The sequence below is a fragment of the Scaptodrosophila lebanonensis genome, unplaced genomic scaffold (genome assembly GCF_003285725.1).
Source record: "Scaptodrosophila lebanonensis strain 11010-0011.00,11010-0021.00 unplaced genomic scaffold, SlebRS2 tig00000024-arrow-pilon, whole genome shotgun sequence".
Classification (NCBI taxonomy): Eukaryota; Metazoa; Arthropoda; class Insecta; order Diptera; family Drosophilidae; genus Scaptodrosophila; species Scaptodrosophila lebanonensis.
In genome coordinates, this window is record NW_022060538.1 from 6,785,638 (window position 1) to 6,811,569 (window position 25,932).

The 25,932-nt window shown below is 37.6% G+C and overlaps 2 protein-coding genes across 8 annotated transcripts in view; one reads left to right on the forward strand and one right to left on the reverse strand.

The window, feature by feature from the left end:
* Positions 1-20,388, forward strand: part of LOC115620570 (G protein-activated inward rectifier potassium channel 3) — a 42,687-nt gene extending 22,299 nt beyond the window's left edge. For 2 of the 6 annotated variants that reach the window (XM_030513865.1, XM_030513864.1), the window contains exons 3-6: positions 16,833-16,947; positions 18,262-18,982; positions 19,044-19,280; positions 19,349-20,388. In XM_030513865.1, coding sequence (XP_030369725.1) covers positions 16,833-16,947; positions 18,262-18,982; positions 19,044-19,280; positions 19,349-19,809 — 1,534 coding nt within the window. In that variant the 3' untranslated portion in view covers positions 19,810-20,388. Of the gene's footprint in view, positions 1-2,259; positions 3,439-11,691; positions 11,935-14,568; positions 15,097-16,832; positions 16,948-18,261; positions 18,983-19,043; positions 19,281-19,348 lie in introns of those variants that run through there. The other 4 variants (XM_030513868.1, XM_030513869.1, XM_030513866.1 and 1 more) reach the window with 4 other exon arrangements.
* A 426-nt stretch (positions 20,389-20,814) lies between these two features.
* The window catches only part of LOC115621718 (segmentation protein cap'n'collar), a 52,470-nt gene continuing 47,352 nt past the window's right edge, over positions 20,815-25,932 (reverse strand). For both annotated transcript variants that reach the window (XM_030515432.1, XM_030515433.1), the window contains 2 exons: positions 23,395-24,692; positions 20,815-23,239 (listed from right to left, as the gene is read on the reverse strand). In XM_030515432.1, coding sequence (XP_030371292.1) covers positions 22,835-23,239; positions 23,395-24,692 — 1,703 coding nt within the window. In that variant the 3' untranslated portion in view covers positions 20,815-22,834. The remainder of the gene's footprint in view (positions 23,240-23,394; positions 24,693-25,932) is intronic.

Sequence of the window (25,932 nt, forward strand, 5' to 3'; positions counted from 1 at the left end):
TAGCAGTATGCTGGCAAAGTTTGGCACATTTTGTTTTTTTGTTTTTTTGAGATAAATACAAATTTCATAAAGTTTCCCCTCAGAAAAAACATTTTACAGTTATTATTATTATTTTGAAATCAATTCCATTTGTTGGGTAAAATATCTTAACAAACTTTACTTAACTTTCTATGATCAGGGAATACCCCAATATCATTAAAACTGAGAACCTTATTCAAATATGGACTCTACATGCTCAGCATGGATACATTAAGATAAAAGCTAGATTGAACAAAACACCGAAATGTTGAGTATAGTAGAGTTTCTTAAATGAGTATGTATAATGACTTGTAAGCCGACAATGCCATTGTTAGTGTATTTGCGACCGACAAGTTTGGGTAAAGTCCCATTTGCTTGCTTGCTGATTTGGCAATATTATAGAGCTGACAAAGCATATATTTTCAAAATTTGTCTGGGCACATTTCTGAGAAAAGATGATTCGGATCATTAGATGAATTAATCAAGCAGTCTTTTGAAACTGGAATGGTCAGTATGGAAATATAATCATATTGCTTTTGAATGACGACAAAATGTTATATATTTATAATGTTTTGTAGTTTATAATTGTTGCTTTAGTAATTTTGTTAAACAAAATCGATATTGTGAACCATCCGAACTTTTAATGTTAATTACAAACAAGCTTATCAGTTGTCCATATTAACAGTAAGTTCTTAAGAAATAGTCAGCTGTTGATAGTCTCGGCTATATATTGACTCAATTATTTTCAGTCAGAATTAATTCGAATGAGTTGGAGCTGAAATGTTAAGCTAAGGTGCTCATTTACTTCTCTCTTATCAATATTATATTTAATGATTGTCTGATCATTACTGAAATCAATCAATTAATTGCATTTTGAATGAATAAAGTATATGTACATTGAATGCTAAGCAGCTATTTGAATTGAAATTAATTTTTGTAGTGGCTAATATGTTTGATTACACATACATACTAATTGGTTTTGTGATAAAAGTACGCGTAATTAATTGATAAGTTCGAAGTAAAATGAATGGGTAATGATTCACAAAACAATATCGGCCATTGGATATTAGTTACAAAGAGTATACTACAAATATTACTTACGATATGAATGAATCATCTGTTTAATCAATGTAATCAATCGATTGCAAGCAATCTCCAGACCTGTCTATAAATCTATTTATCGCTGGAAATCAGTGTCCATAACTCTTTTTGGACATTAAGGCCGTGTGCAATGCTTCTATTTGCAAATAATCGCAGGTGCTTTGGTTATTCCAAATCAACAATCAGAGGAAATTATGCTATAAAATTTGAATTGCAGCAAATGCTGATTGCAATTTCTATTTTTGAAGTGACTGAAAATTGAAACATTAGTAAATTAATTATATAGAAGGCTTAACTTTCAATTCCATACGCAAAATGTATCTATTTAAAGAAGTCTTTTCTTATTAACATTTATCAATAGTCGTAGCTTGTACTGTGCTTTTGTCTTAATACATATATAGTATATATACATATATATTATATATGTGTTGATATATGCGCACTAATTGGCAAAAATGTTCAGCTTTTTATAAGATGATTGAGTATGAGAGGCTGGCGGGGAGAGCGGGGGGAGAAACTCGTTGCTTGTTTACAAGCAGTTGTGCAAATTTTGCGCTTAATTATTTTTGCTTCATTTGCGTTGTCTGTTCGTGTTGTAACAATTTAATGAAACAGCAGTCATTATGGCTTATAAATTTATTTACACACTCAATTATTGTCATATTGCATATTACGTATACGCAGCGTAACACTTAAGTTAAAGACTGTTATGGCTATTGTCATGGCTTACTTTTGCTGCCAGGAGAAAGACAGCACAGTCACAAGATTTTGGTAGAAAGCTAAATGCAGACACTGACAGTATAAGCGAAATTTATAGCTAATTTTATATTTTGAGCTTTGTTGGTTTTGTTTTTCCTTGGTGAGCACTACTTAAAATTTAGCACGGCTCGTGCATTTTGTTTGTCCAACAACAGTTCACTAAAAATTATCAGCTGTTGTATTTCATTCTGGCTCTTTTGCCTTTGCCGGTGTCAACGACGAAGGCGACAGCGACTACACTTTTGTTAGCATACAAAAATTTATTGGTATTTGTGTTTAGCAACATGCTGAGAGGTTGCCGCCATCCACTTGAAACTCAAAATAAAAGGCTGCGAAGCCGCCAACCGAGCATTTCAGTTTGAGTTCAGCCGTCTTCGTTAAAAGTAATACGCGCGCGCTGCTCTGTTTCATATTTGAGGCTCTCGCAGACGCTGTTATTGCTGCTCCACTGTTAATTGGCTCTGTTTATGGTAGCCAGACGAAGAGCGCTACACCGGTTCCGATGATCGCGTGCTCTCACATCGTGTTCTCCCTCTAGTTGTATTTAAACGCATTTTGGGACAACGGCCTGCTCAGTTGTAAATGCGATACCGAATTAATTACGGCTGTTTAAATTGAACACAACAATAACAGAAACAATTATAACAGTGACTACAATAAGCAAGTGTTGCCCGTACAGTTAGTTAATTAGTTCCGCTCACCTTCCTCAGTGTCAGTGTCAAATTTGAGAGTGCGAGAGTCTGACTTTAAACAATATTGAGCTTGAAAAATAAAATCTGCGCTTTTGTTTGCACATTTTGTTTGCCAGTAATTTTTCGTAATTGCCGCTACAATTTTGACGGCAAGAAAAATCGGTGTCAATATAATGCGTGTTTTTGTTTATTTTAAAATCAAAACCATATTTGCCTTTCCAACAACGAAAAGAACGCATTTTTGATTACAAAAAAAAAGAACACAACTTTTTGGTTTGTAGTTCGCAATTAAGTTGGAAACCAACAACAACAGCAAATCACAACTCAACATCCGCTCCACTCCGCTCACTTTCACGCGATAACGTCATCTCGCCTGTGACGACAACTCCATCATCCGCAGTCCACCAACAATACTATAAAGTGTTCGAATCTTTTATATTGTTTCTATCATTATAACTATTGTAATTCGTTTTGTGCTGTGTCGCGTCAAATCGTCGCATCGCCGTCAAGGTTGTCAAGCAGGAGCGACCGCAGAGAGCTTTTTTTTTGTGCTAGCCGGCAATCTACAATCGTTTGTGTTGTTTGTATTGCTCTGCTGCTTTCGCAGTTGCCACCGCAAAGGCGACGCCGCGTGTTGCTGCCCCTATTTTTTATATACAAACGAACACACACTTTAACGCAAAAACAACATTAATAAGTAAAAACGTTTGTTATACAACAACGCGTAATACTCTTTATTAATTGCCATTGAAATCTGCATCGCGTTGTACGCGTTAAAAAATTGTTTCAAAATTTGTACGCAATTTCTCTTGGGCAACATGAAGCGTCTGATGACCTGGGAGCGGGATCTTGTGGATGCAATGTATGAGTAAGTCACACACACATAGACACACTTGACATTTGCTACAGCGACAATACTTGTACTTGTATGTACATATAACAAAAGCATAAAAAGCATGGCTGTTAGTTTTGTGTGTTTGTGTGTGTAATGTAATTATACATACTTGTATATGTTTGTACATCTAAGTGTTTGTGTTTTTTTTCCCCCAATTTAAACTTAGTTCAGTGCATGTGTGGCATTGATGGTGCCACAGCAGCCCCCTTTAAGCAACAAACTTGTTCCAATTGCATTGAACTGCAGAGTGAGTGAACTTGTAAAAAATGAAAAATGTTAAAAAGGAGAGCATAGCAACAACAGGCCGATAAACGTGCAGCGCATGCAGAGTGTTAAAGTGTTGTGAGGCATGAAGACTTACAACGCAAATATAAATTCAACACATGCCAAAAGATATGTATCTTTGAAATATATGTATGCAGCTGCATGTGTGTGCTGCCTGTGTGGCCAAACATGTGTTTGCCTCTGCATAGCAACAAAAAGCAACAACAGAAACAACATGCACATGTCATGCCATGCTCTTATACACACATATCTACATACCTAACAAAATAAACATACTGCAACAGCTGCTGTTTTTTGCTGCACTCATTATAAGAGCTTCAAAACGCATGCAAACAAAAAGCCTGCGCCGGTCACTTCTTTTGCGCGCTCTCTCGCTCTCTCTCTCTCTCTCTCTCACTTATGCTCCCACGCTGCATTCACTCATGGCCTCAGGAAGTTATTCAACGCATTTTTCATGCCAAGAGAGGGTGCAATGAGATTCGTATAAGGCCTTTGCGGAATTTTAATGCCTCTCTTTGCCTTTATAAATAACTTTAAGGCCAACTTCATGTGCATTTTTTGCCAAATTTGTTGGGTAAACCGTTAAGTCCGGCTATTAGGCGCAGGCTTATTTGGGCAGAACGTGAACTTTTATAAAAGTTTATTTATTTGTTGAGTTTATGCCGCATTGCTTATCATCAATATTCAAGCTTACGTACATATATACATTTAATCAATAAACAAATTGGTTGCGCACTATCAGTTTTGATAAGACGGTTGAATACTTGTAAATCAAAAACAAATACTAAGCTTAGCTTTGCCTTTGCGGCAAGGCTCTAATCGTCTTATATGGCTAATTCTTATATTCTATTGCCAGTCTAGCATAGATACTAATAAACGTAATTAACAATATTTGCTCTAAAATGGATATGACTGTACCTTCAAATATATTTGCTTTGCTTATGTGGCCAGATGCCCAGACTTTGCACCCAAACTCTGTTTTTTTTTTTTGCCAAATTCGTTTAAGATTCAGAAAGCGCACAATCGCAGCTATTAGCCTAACAAGTCGCGCATGTTTTATGTCGTTAACATTTCTCGCAGCTGACAAGTACGTCACATGCATGTATATAAACGGGCTTTATTTCTTTGCCAACTGGGCTTATTTACACGCGTGGCCATACAGATAAAATGGCAAGCAGGCCATGACAACATCATGTTGATAACTCACTCACTCGCTCTCTCCTCTACCTCCCCCCTCTCATAACTCACTTGGCTCATTAGCAGCTTTTAAGTTGTCGCTGTTGTTGTTGTTGCAAGTATGAGTACTTATATGGCACACCTATGGGGCAACACACCATTTTCTCCCGCATGACTCAGTTAACAACAATGAGCATCATTGTCTTATTGATTTTACTTGTATATCGTCATTTTTTGCACATTGGCTCTTCGTTCAAAGCATTCTTCTTTCCAAAAGTTTCGGTTTTAAAATATTAAGGTGTTTTATTGTTAAATGAATTTTAAAAGTTAGTCGGACTCTGTTGAAATATAAATGTCAATCAAAATCTTTAGTTTCCTCTATTTATTCCATAAAATATTTCCATTTTAAAAACATTAACATCAATATGAGTCTTAATTAGTTTTTTACATTTACAGTGAAATTTTGCTTTCTGTTTAGGATAATTAGAACTATAACCACGGCACTTATCACTAATGCTAGTAATACAACAATTGAATAGTTAACGGTAGCGTGCACCTGAAGATTGGTAATTTCCTTGAGGTTTTCTTCTTGTTTGAACACAATATCGTCAAAGGTCAGTTTATCCTGAAAGGTTATATTGTCCTGATGAAAATGTACAAACTCGGTGAGGAACTGTGTATGCCGGCTGTTGAAATGATGATGTAAGATGTCGAACGAACAATTATTATAATGAATTAGGTATTGACCCGTGAGAACGACGTTAGATGATTCGCAATTTTGTGTTAAAATCTCAGACTTCAGATTCTTAGCCAGTATAGTGTCGCCTGTTAGCTCTTTTATTTCTGTATTGGTATTATAAACCAGATCGCATTTGCCAATCACTGTGCAATGTCTAGACAAACTCATTTCATTCAGAATATTTCGCTTTTCGATATATTCGAATGTCTGGTTTTCAAATACAATAATCGTTTCGATTGGTGCAAGTATTTCCTTATTGTCCTTGTTGAGGGCTGGCACAATCATTTGAATGGGCACAGTTTGGAATTGAATTGGCATTTTAACGGCAAATATAAGCGTATTGTTGTTATGCGAAAATACGCCTGTTCTTAAGTTTTCTAAAACGCGAATGTCGATTTTGTAATGATGTATTTCTTCTTCGCTCAAAATATTTGTATGTAGCAGTCCATGATGGGCCAAGAATATGTTATCCTGGATTTGTTCTATTCTTGATTTCAAAAGGGATATTTGCAGTAGAAATGTGTTCTTAGCTAACAAATTGATCGTTGCATCGTCCCTATAATTCAATTGATTCTGTATGGTGTTGCGGTCTGCTATAATTGTGTTTCTTAATTTGTTTAGGGTATCATTAAACAAATTGTTGATTCTAATCTGCTGATTATTTACTTTCTCATCCAAGGTGCTAAGATGTGTCCTTATATCTTCTCGGTCCTTGCTGTCCATGGTGCCAAACAGAAATTTTTCAGTATGACCTACAATGTCGATGAGTCCTCGTTTTTTTCTACTTCTGACATCTACAATTGTCTGCAATTTACTTTTTAACTCCCTAGTTTTTTCTCAAGCAATTCCACATCTGGACCCTTCAAATGCTTTATGTTTTCAGTTAGTATCCCCAGCGTTTCCACAATGTCTGTTGTATTTACAATATGCAAAGCTATTTCAGTCTCCGTTACTATTTCGATCTTTCCACGCTGCAACACAATATACCCCTGCGAGTCCTCCAAGCGCTTGATCTCGATACTACCCTGGACTTGGCCCATCGTTAGAATCGCCCCGATCATGAAGAGCAAGACCCATGGATCCGGCTTTAGTGGATGTCCTCTTCGTAGGGCGCAGTCGAGTTTCTGCTCGCGCGATGCTTGTGTCTTTATGATTGCCATTGTGGCATGATATTCTATAAATATTCTTCTTCTTTAAATATTCTTATTGTTTGGTCGATTGAATCTTTGACTTCTTAAAGTTCCGTTGCGAATAAAATTAGTTCCTATGGCTAAAAATGGAAGGCAGAATAAAGCATCAAATTAATTTACTAATTGATTGCCTTTCTTATGAGTTTCTTTGTCAATTTTTATATTAACAATTAGACTATGGAAAGCTGACTGGCTTTTCTGGTATTTAGATTTAAAATAGGGATTCTATATAACTCTTTTAACTTAAAAGCTGGAAAGTAGATCGAAAAACAAAATAGATCGTTAATATTTAATTTTGTTTGTTTATGAAATTTAATATTTCAGCTGGAAAATATCAACCCAATATCAAAATAATTGACCTGAGCTAGCACTAATATTATTGATTTTTGAATTTTTTTTGAATTATTGGTCTTCGAAAATATTGTAGGCCCGTTTGAATTGGAAATATTGTCTAGTTGGTAAAACATAGTTAACAAGTTATGTTTAATATTGTCGTAATTTGAAAATAATTGTTCAATTTAATTGCTTTTTAATAGTTTTTGGAAGAGACTTCAAGAACTGATTTACTTCAAAGGAGTTCTTTTTGAAAATACCTTGGGATAGGATACAAAGCTTGGAATGGAAGGATTTAATTCTAGAGTTTCACTTTATTGAAAGACTTACTTAAATGGTGGTGTTAGACTAATTGTTTATGAAATGCCACAACCGCAAACTTGTACCGATCTTTCGCTACTGATTCTGAAGCTTAATGGAAGACGGCTCGAGAGTTTCGCCATTCGAGTGCTATCAGGTTCAAGTTTTCATGAAGGAAATAAGTCAATATTGTGCATGTACATTAATCAAATTGTAACCTAATATGCGTATCATAAAAAGGAAACAGCATTTTGTTGTTCAGTTTATACTTGTATTGCTATTTATAAGTCGCTCCTTATCGACAGCTATACATTTTCTCAAATGACTCAGTCAGAAAATATTAATTCAATCAGCCTATTGTTCAACTTATTAGGTGAATAAAATATTAATAAACTTGCCCATGTGTTCCTCACTATTTTTAATGCAAACAAAATTAAATTTCAGGAAAGTTTTGGCATTTTTATCGCATGTTTTGATGATAATTTGATAAGCAAATATTAAGCAGACGTTGTCATTCATTTAACTTGTGATTGAGACATTATCTCCACACATGCAATGATATAGTATATTGAATATATACAGCTATGTGTTGGAGGCTAACTTCACAGCTTTTTGTTGTGCCCAAATAGCAAGTCACTTAACCTCTTTTATGGCAACTCATTTCGATCAGCTGTGAATTACGTTCTTTTAACTCTTTTAGCCAATTCTCTGGCTGACGTTGTTAGCCCCCCAAAACATGCCGTTAAGCAGTGCTTTATTTTATAAATAAATTAGCATGTTTTATTTATAAATTACTAATTACCGAAACGCTGTTATTAATTTACCAACTTAAGAATCCATAAATGAAATGATTTCCTGACAGCCATACGGCTTTTTATTATAAAAGCGTTCTAAAAAGGCCATAAAAAGAGAGGCCTGAAGGCATTCCTAACCTGAAGCTAAGTTTTTTTTTGCTCCTCAGTAAACGGTAACAAGAAAGCGAGCAGGGAATCAGGGGATATAGATTTGACCAAGTCAGTTTCATCTTAAGACTGATTGACTGAAGATAAATATCTAATTGAACTCGCAAGTCATGAAAATGGTAAAGATATGAAGTAAATGACAAAATTGTGTTTGGCACTAAATTTCATTTTTGCACCGATCATAACAGCTATATAGTGCAAATATTTTGATGAAACTATAGATTACTTGTATAATGAAAACCCAAGATATTTCTAAGATTTGCTTAAGATATCTTTATAAACAAACAATGGAAACTTTTTCTTTACATAGCTTTAATATTATAATTTTTTCAATAAATGCACAAAACTACGGTTATTTTATCTAAATAAATTAAGTAGTTAGAGTTTAATTTAATAAATTAAAGGAATTATTATAAATAATAAATACACTTATTATTTATTGTTGTTGATGGAACATTTACATTCAACTCCAGATGCTTCCTTATAAGTCAAATAATAATACTGAACTTTGTTGGTTAATATATTCCCATCTAGTATTTACACATTAGCCATTTAAGTTTTTTATGAGTCGGTTGATCCTATCTGTGGCCAATTTAATATGAGAAGTGGTGCCAAGATAGTAGCATAATAAATCACTTTTCGAAATCGGTTTGGAATAATCAACAAATTGCTGAATATGTTGATTGGAAACGCTACAATGAGAGAGAGAGAGAGACAATGAAAGAATTAACTTGATCGAGGCTACTTTTCAAAGATTTCATGTATTCGTAAAAATGTGAAGCAACTGTACATATATTTAATCAACATTTGAAGAGAAACGTTTGCAGAATACTTTAAACTGTTTACGTAAAGTCAATGAACTTTAATTGCCATAGCTCCAAATTGTAGTGCGCATTACAAGGTCCGTTGGCCAAGCTTATCTGGCATGTGTACGCACACACATAAATACGAGTATCTGTACATGTACATACCTACATGCCTACACAAAATTATTCTAGAGATATATTGCGAGAGGCAAAGCCCATTAAATGTCAACATTATGCCGGCTACCTACTGCCTGCCACTTGTTTTTAATCTTAGTGTCTTAGGTTGTGCTAAAAGTTTTGTTTTGGTCGCCACACACGCACGCATTTAAAACGTGCTGGCATATCAACACTTGACTACAATATTTGGGGACCACAGACTATAAATAGTTATATCTTCGACGTCGTTGTTTTATAGTTGCTATCAGTTGTAAAATTAGTCACCGTTGTTTTGTTTTGTTTAGCAACACCTTAGGGTAAATGAATGCTTGGTTGAGAGTTCTCAGAACTCTGATATCTAATCAGGGACTGTTGCTAATATATTTGTCAGTGTAAACCAAAATACTTTCGACAGCTCACTTTTCTTTTAAACGTAATCTCTCTGGGAAAAGGCTTAAGCCGTGACGTAAAGTCAGAAGTCAGAAGTCTCGTACAAACCGCTACTGGCGCGTTCTATTTTTATTTGCCATTCGGACCAGAATCGTTCGCATTGAGTAAAAACCAGTTCAAAGAGGTTAAGGAAACATATGCATATAAATAATTGTTTATGGTTCTCGTTATGCGTTTCAAAATAATCTTGACAATATCGGCGGCACTGAAGCGTCTATGACACAGCAAAGGCATTTCCATACGATTTGCTTTGGGATTGATTATATATAGCAGCTATATTTGTCGACTTCAGACATAACTGGGATGGAGGGGTTTCCAAAATTGAAAAAGATTGCTCTTTTAAAAACCATAACTCCAAGTTCATAGAAGAGAGCTATATTTTCATACATACTTGTAATTCTTATTCGTTTTTATTAAAATAACATTGTGAAGTTTTCTTAATATGTGTGCAAATTATTATTATATCTAACTAAAACTTCAAACCTTATTAAATTTAATACAAATTTGTATAATCTTTCCGAAAAATTTTCGGTTTGCTAGCGGAATATCCCTCGATTTTCAAATAACACTTGCTAATATATATTATTTATATTTATTTATTATTAAATATTATAATTATATAAAAATGGAAGTATTCGTGTTTTTATTATAGGGCTTTTTACTTTTTCGTTTTATAAATTCTCTCTTTTAAATAGGTTGTGAACATTTTATTAACTACTTTTTTAATAATATGATATAAAGCGAAGTAAATTTATTTGTTAGTATTTCAAAATCTTGCATTTAGAAGAATACATCTCTGATTACACTAAAAAAAAGGAATGCTTCCTTTACCTCATTATTTTTCACAGTGCAGAGAAGCAATCTAAATATGTGGGCATGTTGTGAAGCAAAATTATGGTTGCAGGTTGTGCAAATTTGTCGGTGGTTTTATTAAATGTTGGCGTAAATGTGACCATTGGCCATACATACATATAGCAACCGTTAATGAGCTAGATAGCCGACACACACATTTAATTATGTGCTTCAAATGTGTACTTATGTATGTATATATATTTGAATGTAACTTGTTGCTGATAAGAAGAGGGAGGCATGTAAAGCGGTAGTTTTTATCACACTGTTTTAGCGAATGAGTATTCAGACATGTGCACGACAGATCCAACTGCAGATTTACATACATACATACATACATACATACGTACAAGTATATACATACATATGTATGTAATTGGGTGAAAAGAGCGCGCTACGAAGGCGAAAATAACAACAAATTATTTGTAGCGTTCAATTTTGCTGTCAGCGGGTCTACAAACAAATATAAGTACATACATAGGTATGTACATATGTATGTACATAACACAGTCTGTATGTTTGCTTGTATGTGTGTCTATTAAGAGCAACAGCCGCGCGGTTCAGAATTTAATTTACCTACGAACAGGCTGGCCAGTTGGCAAAAAGTTGCTCGATCGCGCAGTTCATATATTTTGAATAAAACGCGCGTTGAGTCGCACGCAATATTATTTACAATATTAACAAACCCTAACCTCAACCCCTCGGCGAGTGTATTACAAAACAGTTACTGCTCGATACGACTAGACAGAACGGATCTCACGGGAGGAACAAAATGCGACAAAACGATTTCAACAATTTGCTGTCATGTTGTTGCTGTTTCTGTTGCTGTTTTAGTTACTCGCGACATTGTCTTGTGCAAAAACACTTCTTGCTTTTTATTTTTAAAACAATGACAAACTAAAAAAAAACCCATAGTGCTATACTTTTTACACAACGCCCGCGTGCATCGCGTAATCTGTGTATTTGTATCTGTGAGATACTGTGTGATTGCAAACAAAAACACACAAACCTACAGTATTCCCTTGACATCTGCGAGATACTGTGTGTGATTGCAAACACAAACACACAATCGTACAGTATTCCCTTGACATCTCTCCACCTTATGCTGTGAGTTCTCAAAGCAACAAAATGTCCGATTTGCGACGCAGCCTAAGCCGCCTATCGATGATCGTCTATCGGGCCACACATTCCAGTGAGCAGTCCTGGCGCGAAGAGCTGCTCAGGTATGCTATCGATGTGAAGAAGCAAATCTTCATACAAAGCTCTCTTTTATAATAGAGTTTATTAACAAATTTTTGTTGTGGGTAAAATTTTTAAGTGTCATTGTTCTAATTACTATTGTCTGACTAATTACAAACTGATTAATGCACAGCATGAATCAAATCGATATAAGTAGATACATAGCATAATTTCCGTTACATAGGACCGATCGATACAAAAATCACTCTTGATAAGTTTTTCGTTTATTAAGCTATTCTAGAAAATATATACCTCTCATAGGTACGATACGATACTGACGCACCATAATCATGCATCAATATAGCTGCCATATGAACGATCATTGGAAAAGTCATTCTTGGCAGCATAAATTTTATTGTTTATAAAGACAGCTTTTAAAAATCTGGGAATTACATTATAGGTTTTCACAGTACCTCATGATATTCTAAAGTATCATAGAGCATTGTAACAATTTTTTTAAATTATTATATTAAATAAAAGAACAAATTTCAATACTAAGGATGAAAATACTTTCAAAACGAAGCTATTAAATCGATTAGATAACATAATACTCACATCATGAGAAACAATAGCTTTCAGTAATTAGAGCTGTTCGAGAAACCTACACTGTATTTAAACAACTGTTCTGTTTTTTTTTTTATTTTTTGTGTAAACATTTGTTTATAAACATTCGAATCGAATGCCACGCAAATATTTGCATGCAACGCGTTTTTCGCGCTGTTTCTGCGCGACTTTGCAGGTGAACTGGAAATTTATACTTTTTACGATTTCCAACTGAAACGCCATACCTATAAATACACCACACAATGCTTTTTTAATGCAAACATTGGTATTTATAAACTTACACGTACATCAGACCTACTCGTACTAGTACTAATGGTAAACATAGATAGTATAAGGATGTTTTTGCATGCGTTTTTGGCGCAACTCTGGGCGTTTTGTTTATGTGGCACCTGCTAAAAGGCATTATTAGCTTCAAGCTAATCGATTTTTCTTTGTAAAATGACACATTTTTGGCTAAAACGTGTACACCATGTACGAGTACATACATATGTGTACATACATACATATGTACGTACATATATGGCTTTTGGCATTTGGCGCTTCATTTACCGCTTGGCACTATATTTATGAAGCGCTTGAAAAGAAATGTTTTAAATATTTTGGCTACAAAATTTGGATACCGTTCAAACTGCCTCCTAAATATGCAAGACATTTTTCAAAATCTCTGCGATATCAGCACTATAGAATCTATTAAAAATTTAATTTGAAAATGAGGAAAAAAGTCTTTCTTATCGTCTTCTGACATAACATAACATATAACATAACATAAGTTTAACTTAATATAAGTTTAACATGACATAAGTTTAACATGACATTTAACATATTTTCAAACATTACCAAAACTGCCAATGTAAGTCCTTTTTAGGGTTCTCAATTCAATTGTAGTTGTTAGTTAATAAATAACTAAACAGTGTATTATGCGGAATTTAGATAAAAATACCAACTTTTATTTAGCTAACAATATGTTCAGTGTATCCCACGTACCCCCAATTCGGTTTATTTTTATTGAGCGGCAATATTCTCTTTTATTCACCATCACCGCAAGTGTTTATAAAAATTAGCATTGGCTAGCTAACGTCACTGATTTAATGTGTCTGCGCTGCGCCATAATTCTGTTTGAGGTTTTTTTTTTTAATTTGTTGCGGTTTTCCGAATTGTGAAGTATTGCTATAGGTACTGAAGATTGCAATGCATTTGAAATGATGGCAAACTGATTGGTTGCCCTTACCTTGAAGCGCATTTAAAGTTTGTGTAAGGTCAGTTTTTTGTTTTTGTTTTTGTTTTCATTGTTTATCTCGAACATCCCGAAAACGCAAGTTTTAATTGCATGCTATTAACTAAACCGACTTATCTGGCACTGTGTTAAATGACGAGCACTTATGTATGTATAGTATAAGTATATATGTGTGTTTAGCGATAAGTATAATTATATGTTGGCAAAGCTGATTTTAAAGCTCAGCCATTTATGTAGATTAGCAGGTAGATGAATCATTAAGCCTGTTTGGCAGGCGCCTTCATTTTATCAGACATACTCGTATGATACTGTATGATAAATGCGCGTAACCCGTCAACTAGTTAGTCATGAGAGTTAAGTTTAAGACAATGGAAAAAATGTCGACCGGTTTATTTGCATACTTATTAATATACGATGTGGAAACTAATGAACTCTCGTGTTAATTTTCGGCGAATTATAGCCGTGTTGTTGCTATTGTTCATTTAACTTTCCTATCACGTGCATAAAAAATGGCACAACAACAAAAAGCATTCAGATTTGCACTCACATCTCTTCATACATTTCGCTCTGCCGCAGAATGCTCAATTCTCTGATATTTGCGTGGTGTGCGCTCAAACGCCACTCACACTTCTCCTTAAGCTCTAGCTGAGCTGCAGCCTGCACTCAAGTAACTGTAACTCAGAATCACTCACACTTGCCTGAGCCGAAGGCACAAAAACAGCACACAATGCATTTTAAAACAAAAGCAAAAGCTGCCGAGTGCGGGGACTCTTTTGCATATGCAGCAGAAATGACACTCGTCTGCGGCATTCCGTCGGGCACACTGATAATGCGTGCAAATGCATGGCAAAAATGAAATCTGAAGCAAAACTACATGCTCGTGCAACAAAAACAACGATTATTGTCACTAGTTGTTGTTGTCGTTGTTTTTCAAAGTGTGCGCGCTCTTAACAGTTTTCGATTGCGATGGCAGTGCAGCAGAGCTTGTTGTTTTTAATTTGCTTTAGTGCCGATTTAATATCTGACTGAGACTCGTGCCAACTAGAGAGTTTTGAGCTGAGTGTGAAAGTTTAAGTGTTGTGAAATGTCCAAGGATCTGCAGGACGATCATCTAAAATACTAGTGTGCTAGCAAATACGCAATTTGAATGCAATTTGTTTTGCCTTGCACTTCCACGTGTTTCATTTAATGCGACTGTGTTATTGTTTGTTATTCGTTGCTGACTTGTGCTGCCTGCCTGCCTTCCCCCCTACCCGCTACCTCATTAGCTTTTGTTTTAAATGCTTCTCATTGTCTGTTTTGTGTGCTTTTTGCTGTTCGCGACTATTTGTCTACAGGCTTTAATTTGGTAAATTTCACGACATTTTTATGCACATTTTTGAAACAAATTCGTAGATACATATGCACATATGTATGTATGTATATTGTCAGCACTTTTGGCAGCTCGCCAATCAACTTTTAATTATTCATAATTAAATCGAATTTTTTTTTGAGTAATTATTATACATACATATGTACATATGTATGTATATATGCATAATTGTATTGTATTATTTTCTTTTGCTGATAACAGCATGAATATTTTTTAATGCAATGGGAATGTAAAGTACTTTATATATACATATATCGATATTATTTACTGTTCCTATTGTTGTATTAGTTATCAATCACACCTATGTATAGTATGTACGAGTGGGCGTTGAGATTCCCTTGGAAATTACATACGATATGGATTGCCCCCAACTGTGCTTTGTGCCTTTATGTCCCAAAGCACTTAAATATAAAGAGCTACAAAGAAATGACATTTCAAATAATGTATCCCTATGTCCACATACATATAGACAAGATATTCAGTACCCGTTTATGAATTTTGTTAGAGGTCTCAGGGAACTTTTTGAATAAACATGAGGAAGAAATTCAATTGCATTTATGTTTACATCAATTCTGTAGATTACAAAACTATTAATCATTCACATTATTTAGATTCAAGTATGCTAATTCAATATTAAAGAAGGTCATAACAAAGCCATCAAACTAAAACGCATTGAATTCTTAGCACCACCACGTCTGTTTTTTGTGACAAAACGGTGGCAGGAAAATTCTTCCCTTTAAACTAATATGTGACTAGCTTGGAAGTATGCTTTAAGTAGTTAGCTTATCCTTTCTCGGATTCTGAAAAATCCGGATATTAAGTTTGGGGTTTTTAGTTTTTATACTTTCTGGAATCCTTGCGTTCATACAGAGAGAGAGACGGACACAATGACATACATATATGTATACCTTTACTTTGTGGGGTCTGCCACGCACTTTTGATCCTCTCTCTGTTACATACAGTCGCACTAAACCAGTATAGCCTTTGGGTACAGGACATAAGAATGAGTTTACTCGACGGCTCGTTGTGCTGTTAAATATTTTGTATCCGAATGCTGGGTATCTTTGGAATAACCTCAGATTTTTATTTCCGACCAGTATATCCTCCACATCCGATAATATTGAAGGACTTCTAATGATCGTGCGACATGCGAATTCCATTCTGCGATCCTTACAGTAGATAACCCTAATGGGAGATTTGAGTTTGAAAAGGCAGCAATCGGCATACTTTCCAACTTAAAACGGAATATATTCAAGTTTTTTGAAACGAAGAATTCAGCAGAAACTTATCAAAGCTGATAATAAAATGGTAGAGTTTATTCGAATTTATTCATTTCCACAGCCGTGCATGTTCTCAAATACAATTCTATATACGAGTATGTATAAGCATATAATTATACGCCTGTGTATATATGTATAAGGCCTTTCTTATCACTTGTGTTGACTGGCAACTGTTCGATGTACAAGTACATGGTATATAATGTTATGCGGAAGGCACATAAGCTTAAGAAGCTGAAGTGTGCGACAACGGATTATATTTACATAATTGGTTGGAGAAATACTTGATTGGCATTATAATGAAACCAAAGCACCAACCTTTCATGTATAGTATATGGTACATATATAGTATGTATAGTATATAGTATATCAAATGAAGCATCTAATATCTAATACTGACGCATTCCCTATCCCCGTTCTCGTCTCTCCCGACAGGTATCGGCAGACACGTTTCAGCTCGCGGCGTGTTCGAAAACGTGTGGTCTTCAAGCATGGCGAGTGCAATGTCGTCCAGGGGAACGTAGCCAAGAGAAGACGTCGCTATCTGCAGGTAAGTGCGTGGATCTGTCATCCTATATTTAGAAGAAAATCACAGCTACGCACACACACACACACATCCATTAGCGTAACGTGCGGCCATGTAGGCTGCCGCATGCACAGACCAGTCGAATAACTGTTTAAATATAGCAAAGAAAATAAAAGGAATTATGCAAACAGCAGCAGGAAACTTAGAAACATAGAAGAGTGTGGGTTGCTAGCTAGCCTTGAGCCTCATATGCATATGCAACATGGTTGCATGCCACTAGTTACATGTACCCTCTCCCCCTTCACTCCGTTCAATTATTCCATTTAAATAGCAAAGTTTTCAATATACAAGTATTACGAGCGCCATTTTATGATTTCAAATAGAAACTTCGAGTAATTAGAATAGATAAGTTCTGAAGAAATTATGTTGGCCTAAAAATTATGCAGAGAAAGGAAACCTCTCAAATATGTAAGGATGCCAAGGCTAATTTATTTCATTTACAGGACAAGTTCCTCATTATTTTATATAGCTACCATAAGAGCGATCGGAATATCAATCTAACTTAGCTAACTACTTGTAGTTGTTTCTGTGAACATATATTTGGAAACTTTGAAACTCTGAATTTGTATCAAATAATCTCTAATCGGCACACTATATCATATAACAGCCATTGCAAAAGGTAAACAGCAACTTACAAACGAGCTGGAAAGTCCTGTCCGATAAATCTAGCGAGTCTGGCTGAAGTAATATGTAATAAAGTAATAAGAAATTAGGCTTAATAAATCAGTGAGATCTGAAATTGGTCTGTCTGTATGAACGCTAGGATCTCCAAAATTATAAAAGCTACAGTTACTAATGCAAGATTATATTGCTCCCACGCTAAAGATGTTCTTTACTGCACCAGTAATACTTTGCATTTTTCCAATGTTTCCAAATCTTACAACCGGTTTCTTTTAGAGCTCAGTTTGCACAACTCTAAAGAATTAATGTATACTCTATCAGCAGCCATTTCTTCACAAAACACTTGTTTAATCTCAATCGTTCCGATAGCAGTTTATTGCCGAACTAACTGATGCTTTGCCAAACTATTGAGTTTACCAATTAGTTCTATACTTTGTTAAACGCGAACCTTTCCATAACAGCTAGCTGACGCGTCTTAGAGTGATCCGATCTGGCTGTTTTGTGCAAACGATCTTTTTGCATTAAAGGACTACATATTATACAAGTAGTTTGCAATTTTTAAAATACCTTATTACGTTTAGATCTCTCTGATTATTCTTTTACTTCCAATTAAATTGTCTTTTTCTAGATCTAACATTATTTATTTGTGCCTTGCAGGACATTTTTACCACACTTGTCGATGCGCAGTGGCGCTGGACGCTGCTGGTGTTTGCTGCAAGTTTCGTCATATCGTGGGCCTTCTTCGGCTTCATCTGGTGGACTATAGCGTTCGCCCATAACGACCTGGAGTATATAAAATTGCGGAACACACAGCCCGAGCTGATCGTGAACATGACGCACACGGTCTGTGTGACGGAGGTCAGCAGCATGATGACTGCCTTCCTCTATTCGGTTGAGACGCAGACGACGATTGGTTATGGCAATCGTTTCGTCACGGAGGAGTGTCCGGAGGCGATATTCACGATGTGCATCCAATGCATTACGGGTGTCTTCATTCAGGCCTTTATGGTGGGCATTGTCTTTGCCAAGCTCTCGAGGCCCAAGAAGCGCGCCCAGACGCTACTCTTCTCGCGCAACGCCGTCATTTGTCATCGAGATGGCTCTCCCTGCCTGATGTTCAGGGTCGGGGACATGCGCAAGTCCCACATCATTGAGGCGCATGTGCGGGCGCAGATCATTCGGAAGAAGGTGACCAAAGAGGGCGAGGTGCTGCCCTTCTATCAGCAGGAGCTGCATGTGGGCGCCGATGGTGGGGAGGATCGTCTGATGTTCATCTGGCCCACAACCATAGTGCATAAGATAGATCGTAGCAGTCCGCTGTACATGCTCTCTGCCTCGGACATGCTGAAGGAGCGCTTCGAAGTGGTCGTCATGCTGGGTAAGTTTGCTAAATTCCTAACCTAGTCTGGGCCGGAACTCAACCATTCATCGTTTTGTAGAGGGCGTTATTGAGTCCACGGGCATGACGACGCAGGCGCGCAGCAGCTATTTGCCTTCGGAGGTGCTCTGGGGCCATCGTTTTGTCAATGTAGTGTCCTTCCGCAAGGAGACGGGCGAATACGAGGTGGACTATACGCTCTTTAACAACACCTACGATGTGGACACGCCGTTGTGCAGTGCCAAGCAGCTGGACGAACTCAAATTGGAGTACACAAAGACCGCCAAGAGCGTCATGGGTAAGCTACGGTGCATTCGCCATGGAACGAACCCATCCTTATACAGTCATGCCTTGTTCCTTCTGCAGATCGCACGCAATCGGCGAATATGTTCCAGAGGTTTGCCTCAGCCGCTTCGGTCGATCATTTGGATCCGGCCAGCGATGAGTCGCTGGACTCCGGACGCCTGCATATACGCTCGCATTCCATACCAAACGGTGTGCTGGCCAGCGAGCTGGAGCCGTTAAACAACAACAAGCATGGTGCTTGCTTCACCATGGGTGGTCTGACGATAACAACGACGGCGCCCAGCATACCAAACCTATCAAGTATTAATGAGAGAACCAGCTCCGGTAATTCCATAAACAGCAGCAACTACAGCAACAACAACAGCCTCAGCACTCTGCCCCTCAGTCCCAGTAGCGCTAGCACCGCCAGCGGGGCCACCATTGTACCCAGTGCTCCCGGGAGCAATGTGCGCTCCAAGCAATCCAATCCGCGACGCCTGTCCATTAAGCAGGACCAGCTGCCCATTGATTCCATGTGCTGATATTTGCGAATCAGCTTGCGTCACCCGATCCGCAGTTGTATTCCAGGTGTAGGCGCTCCTAATACTAATACTAATTGATATTAATGTTAATTTAATGATTTTTGCGTCTCACGAGATAACGCTGTTTGGGGAAAGAGAACACTCATCTACAATTTTGGGTCTCCTTTGCCTCTGTCTCAACTCGGTTGATGATAATTACTGTCGTTAGTTATTAGCTTTAATGAATTTATTATAAATAAGCTTCAAATGATATTAAAAACAAGGCAAGCAACAAGATTACGTACACACTTACATATACTATATAGTGCTACTATAATGCATAAAAAAAAAATGAAACCAAAATGCTACAACTTCCTCGTTAGTTTGTAATGGTAGGGAAAAGTTTGTTTGTAAAGCTCACAAATTAGATTTTACCGTGCTCCAGAATTTTTAAGATAATTGTTAAATGTTTTAAACACACAAACACACATCTCCTATTTATTCCAAAATTGTAAAACTATGCTGCTGAGTGGAATAAGTTAAAAACACATGAGCTTCAATTCAAAAAATGTCTGGACAATAAAATTGTATGTAAATGTCGATAATGTGTAATTTATTTTTATTAACGATCGGAAGATTGTAACAAATTAAAGACATAGACTATATATTTTTAATTAGTCGTTTTATTAATTAGCCATAGCTCCAGCAATCGAAAAAACAAACAGATAAAATCTTTATCTACTATCTTATACTGTATTTCAAGTTTGAATTATATTTTCTGCCCAAAAGTATGCAATAGATTTGTCTGCATTCGGACGAAAAACAAAAACAACAATTTCAGACGACTATATTTTTCCGCATTATAAGGCTGCTGCTTATTTATGTTCGCCTGGTATTTCGTTATTAGGGTGGCCTGCAAATAAAGAACTCGACTCGTACGCCCTCGGCCATTCAAAATTAGTGTTGCATTCCCACCTTTAACCAACTTTTCAGGTATATTTTAAATAAAAACACAATGCGATGATATATTTTTAAGTTTCGTTTTTTATTTCGTTTTTTTTTTTTGTTTTTGTTGCTGAGAAGTTTTTTGTTTTGTTAAAGCAATTTATTTGAAATAAACATAGACAAATAGAACAAACTGTGCCCATGCGCCACTAGACTGAATTAGACACTTGAATAGTCACTCCGAATTGCCAAATAGTCCAGCGGCGATGTCTTTTTACTTGTATGTCCAACTGGAATCAGAGCTGTGCTATGTTAGCAATCCAAAGAAACTGGGAAACCCGATTGTTCGTAACTTCAAAAGCTAACGACGAGCGCTTAGTCTAGTGTCCCATGGGCATTACTTAGGTTTTATTATTTATGTCAATTTTAGTACGAAGTTTGCCTTGTTACGTTTGCTTATGTTTACAGGCGCGCGCATAGTAGTTTTTTGTTTAATTTTAGTACCATTTACAACAAATAATATCGCATCTTGCGTCTGGAGTCACACATTATTGGCCACCAGATTGCAAATCATATGCGACAAACATATGCATATACGAAATCAATTACAACAATTTGAATACGTATGTGTATGTATGCATGTGTAAGTGTGTGTGTATGTAACAATTATCTTTATCGCTAATCGTATGTACTATATAGTTAAACTCTTTATGCAATAGGACATGTGTAAGAATATTAAATATTAATATTACTCTGTTTGTTTTTGCAACTTTCGAACTGCAAAGGTGCCGAGGTCGTGGCCTTTGTGACAGTTTTGTGTACAATATAGTTGTTTCTCATGTTGCTGTTGTTGTAGTACAGTTTAACTTTTTTTTTTTTTGTTTTTTTTTTCTACCCTTCGAGCTAAGAAGCATTTACATTCAGCTGCAGTTTAGCGCTAATTTAATTATATATAGCTATTTACAAATCTTAGTAGCTAGACTTACAACTATAACTTAGACGAATTATCCACTAGCTGGTATCATTATTTCTATTTGGGTTCCTTATGTATGCGTGTGTGTGTGTGTTTGTTTGTTTGTATGTATGTATATAAATGCCCTAGACTTTAAAACGCTTCACACTGCTTCGTTATCGCGTTAACTACGTATATATGTGTGTATAAGCTATAAACTACACGCGTTAGATACAACATTGTCGAGTATCCAGCCATCGATCTTTCTCAACCTTTACAAATCGTGTGCCTTATGAAATATATTTTACATGCTTTTATACAACTATTATTATTAGCATTATTATGTAAATGTAGTGTGTAGCATCATTTTGTATTGGACGACGCGTTGTAAAACGAAAGTGTGATTGAGAGTGAGTGTGTGTGTGGTCGGTCTTTACTGTATTTTTTTTTTTGTTTCTTTCTTTTATGATTTTCTTTCTTCTTGTTTTTTCATTTTCTTTTGTTTTTTTTTTCTTCCGGCATGTTGACTGTTTTTTAATTTTTTATTTCAAGAATTAAGAGAAATATAGAGTTAAAAAATTATTTATCACAAGTAATATTTTAGTTTTAAAGTTTTCCTATCATGATCTGAGGATTAAGTAAAAACCATATCCTAATGTTTAACGAGAGCAGGGAAGCTTGTTATGTAACACATGATATGCAAATTGAAGTTATCTAATAAAAAATTTAAAATGTTTATGGAAACGCTAAAAATTATAAAATAAATAACAAATACGTTGACTAAAAACCATACGGGAAGTAGTGCAGAGTAAAGAAAATCAGTTTGTTGCTTGCTCGATTTGTGGCAGCAGCACTGTTTCCGCAACATGTGTTGCCCGCAACATGTTGCCGCTCTCAAGCAGACACACGCCAAAGCCAAACTGTATGAACAGAGAGAGGAGAGAGCTAGAAAGCAAATGTTGGCAAGAGCTGTCTTTAGTAATACAAATAGCTGTTGTTGTAGAAATCGTAACGGTACTCGTATTGCTGTTCCTGGCGCTGTTGTCGCCCCTGTTGCTGCTGCTGGTGCTGTTGTTGGCGCTGCAGTTGCTGCTGTTGAAAGTTTGTCAACCAACTTGTTGTTGCGGCAATTCGCTCTAACAGGTACTTTCATTCCTTGTGCTGCGTCGTATGGTGCGGATGTTGCGGCTGTTGCTGATTCTGGGCTTGTTGCTGCTGCTGCAATTGCTGTTGTTGTTGCTGATGCAACTGTTGTTGCTGTTGCAATTGTAACTGTTGCTGCTGCGACATGGCCGCCACATGCGGAGATGCCTGATGAAGCTGCGGCGCCGGCGCCAAATGATTATGCAACGATGCCTGTGTGCGCGCAATGCCATTGTGGGCATGTCCATTCAGGTTGCTACTGCCAGATGATGCCACGGCACTGGACGCGGTTGTGCCTGTGCTGTTGCTATCAGATTTGTCGCGCGGCAACAAATAAACTGATCCATCGGCAGCCTGTTGTAAGCTGTAATCAGTGGGAGAGCAGGGATTACCCTCCGGATCGCGGAGATACTGCAAACAAAGAATCAGAATATTATTTATTTATTTATAACTAATACACTTAACATCAACATATAAAATTGTTGTTTAAATTGAATGCTATTTCGACGTCTTACACATGCATACACTACAAGTTATTTGAATCGCTAGGGAATGTTACTATTTACCTGGAACACGTGACGATGCAGACAGGCGAACTTGTTGGAGATGCGTTTGCGTTCAGCGTCCAGGGAGTCATGCTCCTGAGTCAGATGTGCCTTGCGCTTCACCACCCTGTTTACCTCATCCTCGAGCGTGAGTATCTGATCCAGTTTGCGTTTACGACAATTTTGGGCTGCCACCTTGTTCTTGCCACGTCGCCGAATATCGCGTATCAGCGACAGTTGATTCTCGCTGAGATCGTACTTGGACAAACGCTCGTTGAACTCGTCCATCGGCAAGTTGATGATGTCGCTCACTGGTATGGGTATGTTGAGGGCGCGAGCACGCTTCTCATCGCGCGTCAAATGTTCCTCCTCGCTGAGGCTGCTGGCGCTGCTTCCACCTGCCTTCGATGACGTATGTTTGGTTGCTGCTCCCCCGTGGGGTGTCTTCTTGTCGCGCGCCTGTGGTCGTGGCTGTGAGCCCGTACCCTGGGGCAGAGAATACGTGTGATTGTGCGTGACAATTTCCTGGGGCGTGCGTGGGGGACGTACGGTGTAGTCCACCGAATAAGCACCACCCATGCCATAGCCCTGATGATGGGGATAGTCCTTCGAGAGGGAAGGTCCCATGGCACCTGGCTCGCTGCTGCTCAGCTGGAGCGGTACAGGTCCACTGGCCATGCCCGCGTAGCCTGCGTCGTATTCGTATTTAATGGACTGCACCTGTGCCTGAGCCTGGCACTGCACGGCGCTGGCCTGGGCGGTTGGCGGAAGGGGTGGTGCAGTAGCTCCTGGCGGCGGTGCAGCTGTTGGCATAGCGCTGGGCAGCTGCTTGTGCGGATCCCTCTTTCCATAAAGCTGATGCTTCTTTTGCGCTACTGGGGGCTGCCGTGTGGCCGCACTTATACGTGTTGTGTTGTTGTAACTGAAGTCATATGGCCCGCCATATTTGCCGTGATGATAATCCTGCGCCGAATCGCTGCCCTCGCCCCACTCCCCATCCGAGAGGGATGGCACACGTTCGGAGCCCATTGAACTCACGGCACTGTCACTGGATGCGTCCAGACGATCGGCGCCAGCCTGCGCGCCTCCACCACCGCTGGGCAAAAGATCGGCGGTCATGCCCACTGCAGCTCCACCGGCTGCACCACTCATAGGAAGTCCTGCGCTTGCGCCAACCGCTGCGTGATTGCCACTGGCTCCAGGTACAAGGGAACCAGCACCTCCAGAGGAGTGGCTACCATGACCTGATGTAGCACCGCTGGGCAATCCCAGAACCGAAGAATTGTTGCTGGTGCTGTTGTCCACAATGCGACAGAAGCCTGCAAAAGCAAGAATAGAGCATTAGGTCAGTTTTAAAATACGCTGATCATTGGTAGTGGTTATACAAAAAAATTGCCTAGTCACTTCAAGTCAGCAAGAGAAGGCGCTATCGACCCGCTGATATGATTAGGCGACGGACCAAATTTATTGGGGCACACCAAGGGGCGACTAAATTTGCCTTGCTCGCAAAGTCAGCAGCCATCTATCTACCTACATACAAGTACATATGTATGTATGTTTCAACAATTCGCTTTTCCTATCTCATTCGTCGTCGCATTAATGCCGCCCTCTTATCTAGAGATAATTCTGATAACTGCAGCTTTACACTCTCTCTCTCCCTCTCTATCCCTGTTTTTACATTCTTTACAGTTTCACTTTCATGTTTATTTTGCGACTCTGTTCCAATATTTCTTGATTCCTTGATTTTTGGTCCAACTTGTATTACGTGCTAATTCGAACGACTTCCCTCCATATTCGTTCGGTGTCTTTATCTTATCGCTAAAACTACTTCAGCGAATGACCCGTGAACTGCTACTAAGTGTTTTAACTAAACGAAAATCCGGAGAAAACGTGCACAGCGTCATGATGTGGCAAAAATATTTACGCAACCGCTGCTACAAAGGCAACGAGAAAAGGTAGATAAGGTCTAGGTCTAGCAGAGCAGAGCCTCATAGGTCGATTCGAGCGCGCACACACCTTTGGAGCGCAGCTGATAATGGGAAACGCTTAATCGTGCATATTGATAGACGACAAAGTATGAACTAATTAAACTAATTATACTACGTACTGTTGAAGTTTCCAATCTAGGCTTTAAAGTACATATGTGCATACAAATGTATGTCTAGTACATATATGTACATACATCTATGATTTAAAAACTTACAAAAGCAACACAAGCAAAAATAGTAAGGCATTGGATTTAGGATATCTGCTAGATACCACAATATGTACATATGTATGTATGTATGTACATATTTACATATAAAATGAAGCATACTGAAGAATGTGTAAAGAATGTACAAATTAGCGGCATTCCCCAAATAGTGTGTTTTCGGGTGCCGCCTGTACTTATTTGTAGACACAGACGTACATAAGTACCCACACACATACATACATGCATACATATTCATTTGTAGGTGATAAGTATTCAGACCAAGGTCAAGTCCTACTAAACAGCATTTGATGAGTTGGCATTATGTTTATGCGTAGACTAATCAGTGGACCAATGGCCAGGCTCAT